The 17904-nt window shown below is 57.9% G+C and overlaps 1 protein-coding gene across 4 annotated transcripts in view; it reads left to right on the top strand.

Moving 5' to 3' along the window:
* Window positions 1–17904, top strand: part of HDAC4 (histone deacetylase 4) — a 354090-nt gene that overhangs the window by 279189 nt on the left and 56997 nt on the right. For all 4 annotated transcript variants that reach the window (XM_030804317.1, XM_030804318.1, XM_030804316.1 and 1 more), the window contains 3 exons: window positions 6500–6757; window positions 10078–10264; window positions 13610–13743. In XM_030804317.1, coding sequence (XP_030660177.1) covers window positions 6500–6757; window positions 10078–10264; window positions 13610–13743 — 579 coding nt within the window. The remainder of the gene's footprint in view (window positions 1–6499; window positions 6758–10077; window positions 10265–13609; window positions 13744–17904) is intronic.

Below are 17904 nucleotides of genomic sequence, written 5' to 3'. Positions count from 1 at the left end.
TGCCTGAGAGCCCTCACCCGAATCCCACGGTGCGGAGATGAGCCCTCCTCCAGGCTGAGGGGCGTTCGGCAGCGGGGGACACTTCAGAGGCTTCATCCTCGTGAAAGGGAGAAAAAAGACCTGGGAATGTTGTCACTAAAGGACGCTAAAGAGATGCGGCCCCTGGCAGCACAGGCCATCTGCAGCCAGCCCGGAGAAGGGCCATCCAGGAGCCCTTGGAACAGTGGGGAGGTCTGGTGATGCACAGCACGGTAGATGCGGCTGCCGAAAGCCTCCAGCGGGCAGGTTGCAGTGGACTTGGGGCCCTTAAACAGCCCCCCAGGAAGAGAGGCTGACCCCTGCTACGACCCCCGCTACCTCCACCGCCATTCAAATGTGTGTAGGGGAAGGACGTTTGAGATTTTCTTACAGAGTTCTTGAAGTTTTTCTTTAGGTTTGAAATTTAAAGCTGGGCATGGTGGCTCACACCTGTAATCCCAGCACTTTGGGAGGCCAAGGTGGGTGGATCACTTTGGCTCAAGAGTTCGAGACCAGCCTGGGCAACATGGTGAAATCCGGTCTCTACAAAAATTAGCCAGGCAAGGTGGTGCGTGCTTGTAGTCCCCAGCTACTCAGGAGGCTGAGGTGGGAAGACTGCCTAATGCATGACTGCACTCCAGCCTGGGCAACAGAGCAAGACCCTGTCTCAAAAAAAAAAAAAAAAGAAATTTAAAGAAAAGCATCAGAAGCAAAGTCCTGGAGCTTCTGTGTCCACTGAGTCCTCCCTGGGCCGCCTCCTTTAAAAGGCAGACAGACAAACCCTTTTCCTCCATCAGCCTGGCTTCCTGGGAGTGGCCGTTTGCTGTAGGAACCCCTCCCCTCCACCCTCAGCTGCCTCGCCCTCCAACCCACCCTAGAGAAGGGACCTGCCTCTGTGTCCCCTATGGGCTTGCTGCCCTCCATCACTTTTATCCACTTTAGAATGGCCCCTGGGCTGCTAAAGAAAGGCAGGCACGCCACTTCCAGTCATCGCTGGGATGGGGCAGCCCCACAGGGTCCCCTCCAAGGTCCTAGCCTTCCTCCCCTGCCCCTCCCACTATTTCCCTTCCCCGCCCCCCCATTTCCCTCCCCCACCCTTCCTCCTTCTCCCCTTGCCCTTTCCTGGCATGGCACCCAACCTTTTGCTGGTCCTCTGGTCTCCTCTCCTTGTCTGTGTGTTTCTGTGCCTATGTGTATTTGTGTATCTGTCTCTTCATGTGTATATGTGTCTGCATGTCTGTCTGTGTATTTGTGCGTCTGTCTGTGGCTCTGTGTGTGTGTTTCCGTGTGTGTCTGTGTGTGTGTGTGTCTGTGTGTGCCTCTGCGTGTATGTGTATCTGTGTGTGTGTATGTATCTGTATGTGAGCCTCTGTGGCCTCCCGACACCCTAGCACTGGTTCCCGAGGCCTCATCCCTGTTTCTTTGGCTCCCCAGCTCTGCGTAGCACCTCTGTGCTCCCAGCTTTGACTTTGTTCCACCTGCTTACTGCTCCAGTCCTGATCTGTCTCCCAAATCCCAGACACAAATCTGCATTTTCTTGCTGGATTTCTCAGGGCCCCACCAGATGCTGGGATTCAGCCTCTCTGAGCTGCCCTCTACCCACCTCCCCGTCCCGGGACCAGCACCTCCTCTGTGGTGGCCCTTCTCTGGCACTTGGCCAGGAGTCCTGGTGCCTCCTGGTGCCCCCTGCTCACTCTCCTGTCCATGAGTGGTCCCCACTGCCGCTGGACCCAGCCCCTGTGCCAGCCTCTGCCTGGCCCTGCTGCCCCTGTGCAGTCACTTCTCCGCAGGCATTCCCCTGCCCTCAAGCTGACTCATTAGCACCTTCCTGTGGCACAGGCAGGACAATGCACCCCTCGGAGAGACCCACAGCCTCTCCTGCCCTTCCACTGATGAGCAAAGCCCACATTGTGAGGAGCCCTCTGAGGCCCTGAACACCCCCTCAGCCCTGAGCTCCCATCTCCGTGTCCTCAGCCCTTAGCTCTGGTCCCCACACCCTCAGCTCTGAGCTCTGGTCCCCGCGTCCTCAGCCCTGAGCTCTGTTCCCCTGAGCTCTAGTCCCTGAATCCTCAGCCCTCAGCTCCTGTCCTCGTGCCCTCAGCCCTGAGCTCCCATCCCCGCGTCTTCAGCCTGTGGTCTGAGCCCCTGTCTCCTCATCCTTAGCCTGTTGCTTTTCCTTCCACACCTGCAGCCTCCAGGACATTCTTGCTTCCTGAAGGCCTGTCCTGGCTGCTGCTCTCCCTCCTCCCAAATCCCTCCTGCTCCTCATCCAGGGCATTGTCCTCAGCACTGTGTGCCCCCTTCTTAGGGAATTGTTCTGCTTTCAGATTCTTTGTTCTTTGCTCTCCCTCCAGTGCACCGAGTGATAAGGGCCCCACTCTGAATAAACCTTCCATACACCACTCAATCAGTCACATCCCATTACCCATCAGACTGCGCCGGGCCCTGGGGGAGCTGTGGGAGCTGAGCACATGGGTGCCCTCTTGATGAGTGTCCTGAAAGCCAAGACTTGGATGCCATCTTCGAGGTCCCCTGTGAAACTGTGCTGCTTCACCTGGTGTCCCTGCTGCACCTGGCGTCCCTGCTCACAGCGACAGCAGTGCCACCAGGCTCCCTGTTCTCCCTGCCCCCACAGGGCCTCTCAGGCTCTCAGTGTGCAGGAAGAAGATAGGATTGAGAAATCACAAGCAGTCACAGACCTCAAAATCATCAAGCGAAACTAGTGTTGAAACACATGCTTTTTTTTGTCAACCGCTGAGAAACCTGTCGAAGCAAATGGGGACAACGTTGGCAGATTCCTTACTTGAACTTCTTTCTCCCCGGCTTTGCGAAAGTCTAACTGGAAACAGTCGCATGTATTGACAGCATCCGGCGTGATGATTTGATACTTGTGTGCGTTGTGAAATGATCACCACAAGGGACCTCATCCATGCCCCCATGCTCTCACGGGGCTCTCATCGTGTCTGCGGTGAGGTCTGTGAATATCGGGGCCACCAAACTGTGCATCAGGCCCTGGAACTTATTCCTCTCCCAACGGCACGCTCGCCCGTGGACAGCACATGCCTGTTCCCGCCGCACGGCCACCCACCACTCCGCTCTCGTCCCTGCGAGTTTGGCTTTCTGAAGCTGAGTTCCTTACATGCCACGCCGCCCACTGCTTCCCGCACTGCCGATGGCCGGCCCACCCCGACACCCGTGCTGCCTGCACCCTGGCTGGACCTGGCTCCCTTTCCCTGTGCCAGGTTGAAAGCTCTTCTGAAGAAAAGCTGCCTTCGGTTTAGAGATAAACAATGGATCCGTGTTTTCTTCACTCGGCTTTTACTGCCGTACTTTAAACTGCTCTTAGAAAGAAAGTTAAGGGATGGTCACATCAAACAAACCCCTCGCCCGATCTGAAGTCTCTGATGTTCCACAGTGAGGCACAGCAGGGCTCTGGATGCTGGAAACTCGCCATGTTGTGTGTGTGAGTCTGCGTCTCAGCCCGGCTGCGCGGGGACCGGTGTCTGACACGGCTGACCCCTGGGAGCAGGCGGACACTGTGTGCCCGCGAATCCGTCCCACGTAGTTCAGGATGCTGGAGAGGCCACCTCGCGTGAGTGTGGAGCAGCACGCAGTGCTCTGAGGGTGCTGAAATTCAAGGGCCTGGGGGATTTCAGGTGTCAGGCTTCCTTGCACAGCTCAGTTTCCTTCTGGAAATAGTCGGATGTGGTGCCGAGATGCATCCTCCACGCATTGCAGCTCCTCTCTCTGCCAGGAACTCGGCCTGTCCCACTGTGCCTTGAATCTGCCCGTCAGGCCGTTCATGGGGACAGATGAATCACGCGTCCGGAGAGACCCCTCCATTTGGGGCTTTGGGATTATGGGGCGTCCTTTCACAGTCTGCAGAGGAATGCAGCTCGGTCAGTGCCTTCTTTTGAGAAACTCCTTGTGCGCCCTTCCTAGTCTGACTCCAGACCCCCGCCTCCTCTCCTGAGCTTTTTTTGCCACTTCCCACATCCCTCTCTCCCCTCTTATTCTCAACTCCAGCCTTTGCTCTGCTCACATTCATCCCTTTTCTGGCTCCCAGATGTGATGGGGCAGCTCCATTGCCCAAAACCAAGGAGTTTTCCTGGCCACCCTCTCTTGCCTCTCCATTTGCAGTCTGTCCCTGGGCCTGGAGCTGCTGCCTTTTTGGCGTCACGGAAACCTGTCCTTTCTCCCATGCCTTAGCCAGACGTGGGGCTGGCCTCACCCTTTCAACCTCTGGCCTGTCTGCTGCAGGGCATGCTTCTAGAACGTGCACCTGCTTGTCTTCAGCCCAGAGCACCCTTTCCACAGCCCCACCTCGTCTCCAGCACCCTGCAGCCCTGCTCTCTGGCCTTCCGTGCTGCAGCCCTGCTGGCTTCTCACAGCTCCCAGAGAGCACTGAAGTCAGCCATACACCCTGTTCCACTTTGCCCCACTACCTGGACGCCCCTTGCATTTGCCCCATCACTTTTAGTGGATGTGCGATGAGCAATGCCTGTGCCACGTAGATGAGTCAGAAGTGGTCCCTACCCTCCTGGGAACTGCAGACTGCAGGAAAGATGGGTACATGAATGGCAACCACAGAAAAGCCAGAGGACTGGGGTGGGGGCTGGAGGAGGGCACATTGCCCTATCAGGAAGATCAGCTGACCCTTCCTGGAAAAGGTGACATGCACGGGAGGCCACGGAGCCTCTCGGAGTGGCTGGAGACTGAGGAAGGAAGGGAAGCAGCGGGCTGGAGGCGAGTGTGGCATGAGGGATGCAGAGCCAGCAGCGGGGTGGGGAGCAGGGTGGCAGGGAGGCTGCAGCGGCGACATGGCCAGATGATGGAGGGGCTTTTTCAGCAGAGGCAGGATGGCGGAAGAGCACTTGGGGGCCATTCAGCAAGGTAGTGACCAAGTCCACTGGCCCATTTGAAAGCGTGCCCTCACTGCTACATGAAGAAGATTGCAGAGGGTTGACACTGGAGGTGGGGGCCTCCCGGGAGCCATGCTGTCATCCAGGCAGGAGAGGCCAGGTGGGGCCAAAGCAGGAAAGGCAGGAGGTCGAGGCTGGAGAGAAGCAGCACCGTCCAGAGGCGTTTCTCGTGAGCAATGCGCGGGCAGTGCTTGGCGGACGGAAATGGGAGTTCGGGGTGTGACTGGACAGCTGGCCAGAGAGAGGTCCCAATAGCCAAGAACGGGCCCTAGAGAAGGGAGAGGCTTGGAAGAAGCTGCCCTGCGTTCGGCATTGGGCCTGCTATGCTGGGGCTCATGGGCACTCTAGGCTAAGCTGAGGCGTCTGACAGGCCATTAGATCTGGAGGTAAAGAGTGAGTTTGGGCTCAGCACCACCTTTGGGAGTCGCTGATACTTGAAATCCAGAGTGGGGAAATGAGCCGAGGAGCAGGCCCAGGACAAACCAAGACAGAGGAGCAGGCGGGGAGCGGGAGAGGAGCACCTGCCACCTGTTCCGTGCTGAGAGGCCAGGGAGGGAGATCGAGAAGCGTCCGTGAGATCCAACAGGAAAAGAGGCCAGGGAGCATCTAGGGAGTCCCACAGGAGAGGATGCTGCAGTTCTTGGGGCCCCATAGCGGGGCAGGTCATGGAGCACCCATGGAATCCTGCAAGAAGGGAGGTCATGGTATCCCTGAGATCCTGCAGAAGGGGAGGCCGTGGCATCCCCAGGATTCAGCAGGAGAGGAGGCCGTGGCATCCCCAGGATTCAGCAGGAGAGGAGGCCGTGGCATCCCCAGGATTCAGCAGAGGAGGAGGCCGTGGCATCCTCAGGATTCAGCAGAGGAGGAGGCCGTGGCATCCCCAGGATTCAGCAGGAGAGGAGGCCGTGGCATCCCCGGGATTCAGCAGGAGGGGAGCTCATGGCACATCAGTGGAATCCCACAAGAAGGGAGGTCACAGAGCATCCATGGTATCCCAGGAGGGAGGCCATGGCATCCCTAGGATTCAGCAGGAAGGGAGGTCCTGGAGTGTTCCCAGGATCTGGCAGGAGGGAGGCCATGGCACGTTGGTGGGATTGGGCAGTGAGCATTGTGGACGTGGTTGTCCTCCGCTGAGTGGGGGACGGGCTGTTTCTCTTAGCAGCTGTGGCTGTGAGGTCAGCATTGGCCTCTCCCTTCACACTCAGGCTCCTCTCTGCAGACTCGGTTGACACCTGCAGCTTCTTTTCTGTTTCTCAGTGCCTGACGCAGAAGAGGTGCTTAGTAAACCCCAAATGTTAGTCAGCCTCCTTCCCTGGGCCAGGTCACCTTGACCCCGGGCTGGGGTCCTACTGGACATTATTTTCTCAGGCACTCAGGCACCCAAGTGCCTGTTGTATGGGGAGATAAAGGCGCCTGCTGGCCTGTGGCAGGGCGATAAGGTGCCCCCTGAGTCCCTGATTGTCTGCCCCATAAGGTGGGGTTTGCAGCATCCCTTCCCCTGTCAGATGAGCTCAAAGGCCCCGGCTCTTTGTGCTTCATGTATTACCTCTGCCTTGCAGATCATTCCCAAGCCAAGCGAGCCAGGCCGGCAGCCGGAGAGCCACCCGGAGGAGACGGAGGAGGAGCTCCGTGAGCACCAGGCTCTGCTGGACGAGCCCTACCTGGACCGGCTGCCAGGGCAGAAGGAGGCGCACGCACCGGCCAGCGTGCAGGTGAAGCAGGAGCCCATTGAGAGCGACGACGAAGAGGCGGAGCCCCCGCGGGAGGTGGAGCCGGGCCAGCGCCAGCCCAGTGAGCAGGAGCTGCTCTTCAGACAGGTGACCGCAGGCGGGGAGGGCACCAGCAGGCACAGCCACCCTCGGTCCCCGGGCGGCATCTTCTGTGTGGCATTCACAGGGGCTGCAGGGCATCCTTGCGCTGTCGCTGTCCAGTTTCTCGCCCGTCTTGTCCTGGCCAGTGAGGGAGGTTGATGGGGCTTCTGTTTTGTCCCAGCTGTCCTACGGATACGAGATGGTTGCCCCCTGCGGGTGGTTACGTAACTGTTTTCCAGCCATGCACAGGCCCCAGAGAATGGGTTTCCTTCCTGTCTGTAGGCTGTAAATGAACACAGAATCCATGTGTTAGTGAGATACAGCATGCTTTTTAAAGAACTGAAGGAAATAGAGGTATTAATTGATCAAAAAGGCAGGCAGGGTCTGATCAGAAGTCAAGACCTTTTGTGGCCCGGAGGTGCTAATGAGCAGCCCTACAGATCCAGACAGATGGGCACGACTGTGGCTCCCAGAGCCAGTAAGGCTTCAGAGCACTGACACCCAGTAACCAAACTCACAGGAGACTGATGAAGAAGGCCAGTGAATGATTGGTTAATTTCCATTGAAACATTAAACTTCTGAGTCAACAAATACCTAAGGCATTTGAGCAGCCAGCTGGAGCCCCGTGTCTGCAGCCAGAGTGCCCTCAGGAAGGTGGGCTTCCTCCCTATAGGCAGGAAGCGAGCCCGAGGAACCACAGCTATAGGATTTGAGTCTATCCTCCAGCAGCAGAGCTGCTGCCTCGGCTACAGGAGCCACTGGCCTGTTGCCTCCCTTCTCTCTGGACTCCATGCCGTCCGTGCCATTGAGCACCTCCCCAGGTTCCTGACTGCCAGCTGTGTGGCCAGACGCTGCATCTCCACCCCCGGCAGCACCTTGGAAGCCAGGAGCAGGACACCCTGCAGTAAACTGTTCCCCTTAATTCTCAGCTGCAGTTCTTAAATGCTTGCCACTGAATGAATCAGTGTGAGGCCTTGTACCTGGAGCACCTAGACCCAAGCCTGCCACACATGGGATCAGCTCTCAGTGGTCTCCACAGGCTTCTGGGTCAGGAGCCCTTCTCCACCGAGCTTCCCCTGGCAGCTGGCATTGGGTGCTATTTCTCCTTCTTGTTCAGAGGGCGGCCTGTCTCTAATTTCTAGGCCTTCTTAATTAGCACCCCAGGCACTAAACACTACAAAGCCCAGCAGAACTAACGCTTGGCAAAGACAGAGAGAGAAAGCCCCGGACCTCTCTGGCACACACACGGTGCTTCGTGATGAACACTTGTCCACAGGCCCCGTCTGACAGGCCCAGGGTGGGGGCCTCTTCTGTGGTCGGTCCTTGAAAGTTGATGAAGGTCTGAAATTCAGTGTGCTATTATTATGCTGATAAGAAATGGGAAACTATTTACATTAATAATTTTTAGGGCTAGTTTCTCATAGATCAGCGTTTACTTTGAGAAACAGAGGCTTGTTATATTCCAAGCATGAGACGATTATTAGAAATACTTATTTTCTGTTCTCTCTGGAGGGTAATAGGCAGAACTCCTTATCAGGGAAACGTCGTAGTACACAGAGCAATTTGCCGAGGTAAACATAAGGCGGGGCACCTCCAGCCGGCGTCCGGGAGGATTGCTTATTAACCGCTTAACCGCGTGGGGCCCACGGTGATCCCAGCTGAATTTGGTCAGCAGCAAACTTGGGGCCTGTGGGTGCTGGCTCCTGCTCCGGCTCTTGCTCCAGCTCCTCCGACTGTCTCGGGGCTCCCTTCTTCTCTGCTCCCTCCTGGCTCTGACTCCTTTTTTTTTTTTTTTTTTTTTTTATGAGACAGAGTCTCACTCTGTTGCCCAGGCTAGAGTGCAGTGGCGCCATCTCAGCTCCTGCCCTACAACTGCAGCCTCCGCCTCCTGGGCTCAAGCAATTCTTCTGCCTCAGCCTCCCGAGTAGCTGGGATTACAGGCACCCACCATCAAGCCCAGCTAATTTTTTTTTTTTTGTAGAGAGGAGTTTCACCATTTTGGCCAGGCTGGTCTTTAACTCCTTACCTCAGGTGATCCACCCGCCTCAGCCTCCCCAAGTACTGGGATTGCAGGCATGAGCTACCGCACCCGGCCTGATTCCTAAAGGCAGGACAGATCGGAGCCTGGCCGGGCAGCTCTGGCTTCCCCCATGCTGGTGGCACAGGGCTGGGCTCTGTCCCTCATACAAGAGCTAGGATGTAGGCACCTGGTTTTCCACATCCACGGGATCTGTGTATCAAAACTGAGACAGGATTGGTGCAGAGCTCCTGGCAAGGAGGCGCCCGGCTGTCTTCGTGCCTCGGCCTGGGTGGCAATTGCTGTGCTCTCCCTCAGCTGCTGTCTGGGGAGAGGCTTGGCAGCCGTGACCTCATCTCTGCCCTGCTCCCTCCACTCCACTCTGCCTCGTATAGGGGTTTGCACCTCAGCCTGTTCCCAGAATCCCTCGGGGTGTCCCAGGTCCCTGGCTGAGTGCCCCCCACCCCTACACAGAGCCCAGCGCAGCTCCATCTCATCGGAGAGGCACGTCCCCACCAGCAGGCCTGCTCCAGGCCCCAGAGGTCCTGGGTGCCCGGAAGCTGATGGGCTGTTGCTGCTTTTAGCCTGCATGAGGGTGTGTGGGGTATGAGACCAGGGAGGGGAGCGGCTGCAGATGAGGCTGAGTTGGCTCTTCCAAGTCGGAGAGCCGATGGTGCTTTGTCACCCAAGTTTGGCATGCAGATTCAGTGCTGTTGGTCAGAACTAGGACCCATAAACCCAACAAGGGGGTCGGGCTTCGTGCCCACTCACCGTGTGTGTGTGGTGCAGCAGAGTGGACGCTCTGGTCCCCGCATCTGCGTGGCCTTCGCATATCCCCTGGTGAAACCAGCGAGGGCCAGGCTGCTGCCCCAGCAAAACCGTCTCTCCACACCTGCCAGGCCCCACTCCCCTGCACCTGGTCCAGGCTGCTCCTGGCTCAGCACCTCCTCAGAGAAGCCCTCCGTGATACCCCATATTGGGCCAGGCCTCCCTGGGACCCCCTGACTCAGCCTGTGTTACCCTGTTAATGAAGCCCATGGCAGGATCCCACGTGGACAGCCTGCCTTCCCTAGAGAGACCGTCCTGGGAGGCAGAGCCCATGCTGGCCTCGTTCTCGGCTCTGGGCCCACTCGGGCTTCAGGGCACTCATAGGGAAGGCCTCTCCACGCAGCCGGCCTCCCAGCATCCTTGTGGCCCACGTATGGCCTGTGCGTGGACGGGAGACTTGGAAGAGAAGGCACCCCCTAGCCCTGCAGCCCAGGGGCGGCAGACATCCGCAGCCGCCAACACGGCCGTTTCTTCCCCGCAGCAAGCCCTCCTGCTGGAGCAGCAGCGGATCCACCAGCTGAGGAACTACCAGGCATCCATGGAGGCTGCCGGCATCCCCGTGTCCTTCGGCGGCCACAGGCCTCTGTCCCGGGCGCAGTCCTCACCCGCGTCTGCCACCTTCCCCGTGTCTGTCCAGGAGCCCCCCACCAAGCCGAGGTTCACGACAGGTAACACATGGCCTTGGTGCAGCCTGAGGGTGCGACACGGGCCACAGTGGGCATGGAGCGAGGGGCTATTCCAGGCCCAGCTCTGCAGAGGCTGAGGGGCTGGGCGGGCACGAGGGCCATGCTGGATGGTGGGGACCACACAGGCCTGTCACAGAGGCCCTCTCCCCGCCCTACAGCCCACACCTTCAGTTCTGTTATTCTGGGGGCCCGTCACGGGCTCACTTGCCCACCTTCCCTGTCCCAGAGACCCATGGTCTCCTCCGAGAGCAGCCCACAGCTTGTGCCCGTGGGGCCGTGAGAGCCTACAGCTTCTGGTCTGGCTCAGGAATCACGAGCCCACGCTTCTCCACTTACTCCCTCACACTTTGCCCACGTCCACAGCGTTGACTCTGAGGCTCCAGTGACAGGCTGTGAATGGGTGGTGGGGGGGCGGTGCTGTGACTACACGAGAGCAGAGCCCGGGACCCCTGGGACACGCTGTGGGAGCCACACATCCTCTGTCTGTGCCATCCGTCATACCAGCCTCACCCTGGGGAGGCGATCTGCCAGCAGGGGTCCTTGGTTTTCCCTGCACCGTACCTCACAAGAAGTCAGGAGGCAAGCGAGGCATCCACCACAGCTGAGGAGGCAAGAGGGGCTGGGCCCTGGACTTGTCTGCCTGGAGGTAGCCGGAGCCGGGGAGGAGACTGCTGTCCTGGGCCGCCCCACCGCCCAGCCACCCCTGCAGGGGAGGGGAGGGGAGGGAAGGAGGGCTGGCTTCTGGCAGGGCTTGCCTCTGAGACAAGCAGGGAGGCAGGAGAGCTCTTCATACTGTTGTGATCGAATATTTCTTGTTAATGACGCACTAAGAAAAAAGTTCTGTAAATACAGCAGGGCTTCGGTTCAGATGATTCTCATCACGTGGCTTAGTGTTCTGCAGTCTGCAAGGTTCTCACAGGCCTTATGAAGGATGCTATTCATATTCAGAGACAAATTTCCATAGTAGGAATCCAGCAAGTAAAATGCTGCTTCTCAGAAAGAAAACTGTGGAAGGTCACAGAAGCAGCCAGATGACCCACTCCACAAGTCCTGGGCAGCTGACTGCAATAAGTGTGTTCTTGAAAGAATGCAGCTCAGACAAGGGAGACCCCAGTCACCGCCACCAAGGCGGGAATTCTCCCACCAAGCTGGCCCACCATGGCTGGTCCCAGGAGACTTGCAGGGAGTCCCACTTTGTTGGTGTCCTTTCTTAGTTTGTCTTTATTACTTTTTAAACAAATTTATAAAACAGTACATGTTCATTGTAAAGAAACAAACATGATAGAAACCCACAGGAAATGCAGTTTGCCCATAATCCCACTCCCCAGTGGTGGCAGGTTGTTAGTATTTGGTTTAAACCTTCCAGATCTATTTCTGTGCGTAGCCAGATGGACAGATAGACACAAACATAATTTGTTTCACAGAGACGGGACTCTGTTGTGTCTGATGCTTTCTGTTAGTACCTCACACTCTCAGCCATCTTCCCATGTCCGTGCACAGCGACGCAGCGCGTTCTCCTGGCTGGCTCTGCCACCCTCAGCTGTGTGGGCTTTGCCGCTTCTCCATCTCTCTACGCTCCAGCTTTTCTGTCTATAAAGGCAGTGAAGCGGGTGTCAGCCTCATAAGTTCCAGCCGTGTGCTTAGTAAATATTAGCCCACGTGACCTTATCGTGATGATTTCACTGTAGGGGCAGTCCCCATTCCTCGTATCCGTGAGCAACTGGTTGTTTCTGCACACACACTTACGTATTTCACGGGGCAGTGTCCGTCATTGCCTATGTGTCTGTGTTGCCATTACAAACTCCCAAGCATACCCATGCCCACACCCAGTGTACTGATTGTGAATCCTAGATTCATTGACTCCTGTAAGCCTGCACCTACCCTGATGCTCTTTTTTTTTTACCAGAAGTCCCATCCCCCAGCACTGTTTTGCAAGTACCCCCAGAATTCCTCAAGTGCAGGAGACTGACTCCTGTTATCCGGACTCACAAGAGGCTGAGCCAGGAAGTATGGGAACTAATTTGCACCAAGTGTATCCTGTAGCTGGACCCTGCAAACACTGGACCACCTTGAATCTCAGCTCCCCTTGGCTGGGGATGCTGCCTGTGTTCCCAGTAACAGGAACACAAGTGGGGAGGGCCGCATCCTGGGCCAGCACACTGAAGCGGTAGAGCAGGGCTGTCTGGGCAGCTTGCCCAGGCTCTTCACGATGCGCCCCACCCTTACCAGCCTGGATGAACCCACATTAGCACGGGTGCCCCTGGCCAGTGACCTGCCTGCGGAAGGCATCCATTCACCCAGCCTGGCCTTCCCTTTGTTAAGTCCTGGAAGACCAGGTGTGTGTGGCACAGACATGTCCCGGCAGAGCCTCGGGGCAGCCCTCCTGCCAGGTGTCACCAGGGGCCAAGGCCTGGTGAAAAGGGGCCGGGGCAGAGCTGTGCCCCGGAGGGCCACCTGGCCTTCCCTGGCGTCTCTAGCCTCTGCAGATAGGCCAGATACTCTCCCCTTCACAGCGGTCCCACATGTGCTGACTGAGACAGGGTGGCATCCAACACGGGTTCAGGCACATCTCCTTTCCTACTAGGGAGCCCTGGGCTGCCAGCCCAGTTGGTTCTGGGGCCCCTACCAGGAGCCTCTTCTGTGGCTGCCGCACCCTGGAGGCCCGTCCATGCTGAGCTCAGTGCTGTGGTGAGCACTTGGCTGGCCTCTGTTCACAGTCAGAGGTTAAGTAGACCTGTGTACACGGGTTGTGCGTGTGTTTTCTAGCACATGTGTTCCAGTTGCTCTGGAAGTTTCTAAAGGCAGAGCCTGAATCTGGTGTTTCTTTGGAATCTCAAGTACCTTGGACAGTTCTCCGTCCAACAGAACTGGAGTTACTATTGGTCCAGGACCAGGAAGACTTTGAGGGTAGAGGGCTAGAGTCGCCTCCTTCTAGAAGTCAGCACCGTCCTCCCCAGCACAAGTCCCACACAGAGCTCACCCCTGCAAGGTCCAGCCACCCAGGGCAGGCCTCCTCATCATTGTTTTCTCCTCAGCCTGCTGCAGCAGAGCAGCTGCGCAAGTCCCTGCCCGGGTCCTGGGGTGCTACTGTAAGCATGAGTGACAGGCAGGCCCTCCCGCCCGCCTGGCCTCTGCATTCGTCCACGTTCTGTGGGCCTGGCCAGTCAAGGGGTCTTGGCAAACATGGTATTTTTCTAAAGAACCGTCCCAGCTTCCGTCTCCTTCTAGGGAAGTGGTGGTTCTGCCACCGCCCAGGGACAGCCTGCTAGTGGGTGGTCGGCTTGCCCCTGGATGTGCGCTGATCTTGGCCCCTCTGCCCCGCCCCAGGCCTTGTGTATGACACGCTGATGCTGAAGCACCAGTGCACCTGTGGGAGCAGCAGCAGCCACCCCGAGCACGCCGGGAGGATCCAGAGCATCTGGTCCCGCCTGCAGGAGACGGGCCTCCGGGGCAAATGCGAGGTAACACCAGCCGGGGCAGGTGGGCAGCTGCGGCTTTGGACACCACTAGAGGGGACCCTCGTGGGCCCGCGTGATTCAGGGTGTTGGTTTTGCAGGTGGTTCTTTGGGCTTACAGACCCGGGGGAGGGGTCATGAGCATCTTCACTGTCCGCATCTCGGGCGGGCAGCCATCAGCTGAGAAGCCCAGGGCTGTCTCCCTGGAGTCCTGTGCCCTCCCTGCTAGAAGCTGCTGCCTCTGTCTCTGCCCTTTCCTGACGTTTCGCTCCCACCTCCCACCTAGCAGGCTCTTCCCAAGGTCCAGGGCTGTTGCTCTCTGCCTCCGGGTCACTTCCCCAAGGAAGCCAGTTCCCACCACACTCCCCCAGGGCTGCCAGGAAGGAGCCACGGGGAGATCCGATTATATCTCAGATCAGGCCTGTTGGCTTCTTGTTAAAATAATTTTCTCTTTTTTTAAGATTTCGAAAAGCTTCTTCGAGAACATAGGAAGACCTCAGGCCCTTGGGGCCCTCCTCAGAGTTACGGTGCTGGCAAGGCAGTGGGTTGGGAAGGGAATGGAGCTGCAGGCAGGGCCCTGGCCTGGTTTGAATTCAGCTCCCTTATGTGGCTGAGTCACACGAGGAGGCTTCAGGGACGCTGCGGCTTTGGCTGCACCTCAGTTTCCCTGGCTGCCTGGCGATGGCAGCGGCCTCACTTGTTCTCATACAAGGGGGGCCCAGCCCCGCCTCCTGATAGGAACCAGAGCCCTGCCCCGAACCTGGCTGCAGTGGACTCCCAGGCCCAAGGAGGCAAGAAGGATCAGTCGATTAACACTTGAGGGCAGGACGGGGGCCGCACTTCGGTGAGGCTGTCCCAGCTGGTGCTCTTCACCCTGGAGGCAGCTGTCACAGGGGATCTTGAGCTCTCAACAGGGACGAGGGTGTGGCCAGGCCCTGCTGATCGTGCAATCTGGGAGCTGGTGACCTTGGACAAATTTCCATTTCTTTGTAGAGAGGGGCTGGCAACACTGCAGGGTCGCACAAGGCCCCATGGATGCCAGGACCCACCATTAGGGACCTGCTGTGTCCACTCCCCACACCAGGAATCGCGCCACCCTGCAGATAGCTCACAGGGTGGACAGGAACATCCGCACCCACCCCTCCAACAGTCCTGGGCACCCAACAGCCCAGGGCCCGAGTGGCCGTGGCAGAGATGAGTGAGCACGTGGAGCTGGCGTGGCGTGGCGTGGCCTTGCTACGTGGGCACGGAGGGCCTCTGGTCTCCTGGCTTAGTTTCTGCAGGATGCCGCCCTGCAGGTTGGCCTGCCCCTCCTTTGGAGGCTGGGATATTTGGGAACTTAAGTCAATCTGTGCTTCATATTACCCCCGTTTCCTTTACCAGTTTTATTGGTGATACATAATTTTCAGGGAGGAATTCTCTAAAAGTCAGACCCAGGACCCTCTCCTGCAGTGCCCTCTGGGAGGAGGGAGGAGGGAGGCGGGGAGGAGCCACCGTAGAGGCTCTTGGCACCTGCTTCAGGGATCTGGTCGGGACGGCTGTGCCACTGGAGGGCAGCATTGCCCAGCGGACACTGGCTGCGGGAAACTCCTTCTTCCCCACGTCCGTTCCCTCCACAGGACCAGACAGCCGTCCTGCTGCCCCTTCCGGGGACTGCCCAAGGCCTCCTGAGGCTTCCAGAGCTCCATGACCTGCTTCCTTGTCCCTCCCCTACGTGTGCCCCCACCCTCAGGGAGTGTCCGCTGAGGCCAGGGGATTGGGACAGGGTCTCTCAGCCAGAAAAGCAAAGCAAATGCAAGCAAGGGAGGGAGGAGTGAGAAAGCAAAGACCCTGGAAGAAACAGTCCGCTCCTCCGCCCGCCCTCGGCTCCTCCGCCCGCCCTTGGCTCCTCTGCCTGTCCTCAGCACCGTGGGTGAAGGTGCCAGCCTCGACTGAGCCAAGGGCTGGCAGAGGGTCCCCAGGTTTTGGGGCTGTGGGACAAAACCTGAGCCTGGCAGGATCTCAGGGTGAGGAGAGCTGGGGAAAGACAGGTGGCTGGGAGACAGCCACAGAGGCGGTGGAGGCCATGCTCCCTGGACAGTAGTGCCTTGTTCCCACACGTGGGGCAGCTCTCCAGTGCGGGTGCCCCTTCAGGTCCAGAGTGAGCGATGTGCTAACTCAGCCCAGAGGGACGTGACATCACCCACCAGGCTTTCAGTGCCAGCTTGCCAGGGGTCACTGGCCTCCTGAGATGGCTAAGCAGAGGGGCCATGGGTACGGGGCACAGTTCGTTAGAGTGGGTACCTGATAGGAGAAGATGGGGTGGATAGGGCTGTGACTTCCCCAGTCCACAGACCACATGGAGGCCACCGCAAGACTGAAGTCCAGGCCCGAGGGCAGGGCCTCACAGTTAGCACCTCTTCTCTGGGTAGACGACTGCCTGGGGCCTGGGGGATGAGGCCCTGCCGTCACACTGCTGTGTTGGCTTCGCGTGGTGAGGAAGGATGAGAGTGGGCTGGGAGATCTTTTCTGCGAGCTTGGGACCCTGTCGATGCTGGCAGGCTGGCCTAGCAAGACGCCCCCGGTCCAGCTGTCTCGCTCCCCGCCTTACTCCAGAGCAGGCCTTGGGAATCTGCCTCACACATTCTGAGCAGTCAGAGGTCCTCGTATAGCCACGTGTGTGTGCGGGCCCCGCCCTCCTGCAGAGGCTTCCTGGGAGCCAGAGCAGCTCCTGGCCAATTCGCGTGCCCAGCTTGGTTTGTCCTGCCTCCAGGCACGGTGTCCACGAAGGAGAGGAGAAGGGGGTGGGCTGGAAGTCAGATGCCGCAGAGACCAGGGCCACGACTGGGGTTTGCATCCTGCCCCAAGCCTGTGTTTGCTATAAGGAGCAAAGATGCCTTCTGTCTTATCCTAGGAATTAAAGGGAGACAGAAATAATGAGGTCAGCCTCCTGAGAAATCAGGAAGGGGCCATCATCACCACCGCTCCCAGAGTGGCTCTGGAAAAGCCTCTCAGGTGCTCGTTCTGAGCCATCACAGTATTGCATCCTGCAGCCCGAGCCGTCGTGGTGTCGCAGAGCTTTTGGGGCTTTGATCCTGTGTCTTTTCTGTGTCCACTTCATGTGTTTGTAAGGAGAGGGCTTTTCTACTTTTCTTCTTTGCCTTATTCTAACATCAACTTTGTGAATTTAATTTGTGGTCTAACGTCAAGTCTTCTCTTGCTGCAATTCAAGTTCTTATCCAGTGGGTCACTTTTGAGTGGGGAGGACACACATGGCTGCCCTGCCGTTCTTTTACCTGAAGTCCACACTGCGTGACTTGCCTCTTAGCACCACAGGGCACAGCCTGTGGTGCCCTACAAGGGCCTTCCCAAGCATGGGCTGCCCAGGCCCATCTGTCCAGAGGGAACTTGGCCCTGGCCACAGCTGCCTGTGCCTGTACACACATGTGGGCTTCTGGAAATCATTAGAAATGAGAAGCTCTGGCCGGGTGCGGTGGCTCACTCCTGTTATACCAGCAATTTGGGAGGCCATGGCGGGCAGATCACCGAGGTCAGGAGTTCAGGACCAGCCTGGTCAACATGGTGAAACTCCATGTCTGATAAAAATGCAAAAATTAGCCAGGCATGGTGATGGGCACCTGTAATCCCAGCTACTCGGGAGGCTGAGGCAGGAGAATCGCTTGAACCCGGGAGATGGAGGTTGTGGTAAGCCAAGATTGCGCCGTTGCACTCCAGCCTGGGCAACAAGAGTGAAACTCCATCTCAAAAAAAAATAAATAAAATAAATTAGAAGCCCCCGCAGCTGCCCAGGGCCCCGACTGCACCCTGACCCCTACCCAGGGAGTACGTCCCTCCTGCCTGGCTTTCCAGGGACACTTGGCTTATGTCCCCAAAGTAGAAGCAGCGCTAGGTTGTGGATGGGACCATAGAGTCGTTTTTTACCATTGGAAGCCGTGCCACATCTTTTCTTTGTTAAACAAGTGACCTTCATAGAGAAAGCCCGGTTTTGTGGAATTGTTGTTCACGAGAAGGGAACCCGCAGAGCAGCCTCCCCTGCCCAGCGCACCTGCCCTCTGGAGGTCCCTCCCCTGTGGGCAGGGACTGAGTTGTTGGCTCCCCCCCTTCTTTCTCTGCCCTGCATGGACAGGACCCCCAGGTGCAGTGCGTCCTGCAGGAAGGCTGTGTGCT

Source organism: Nomascus leucogenys, chromosome 22a (genome assembly GCF_006542625.1).
Source record: "Nomascus leucogenys isolate Asia chromosome 22a, Asia_NLE_v1, whole genome shotgun sequence".
Lineage (NCBI taxonomy): Eukaryota > Metazoa > Chordata > Mammalia > Primates > Hylobatidae > Nomascus > Nomascus leucogenys.
This window is presented reverse-complemented; position numbering and strand designations above follow the sequence as displayed.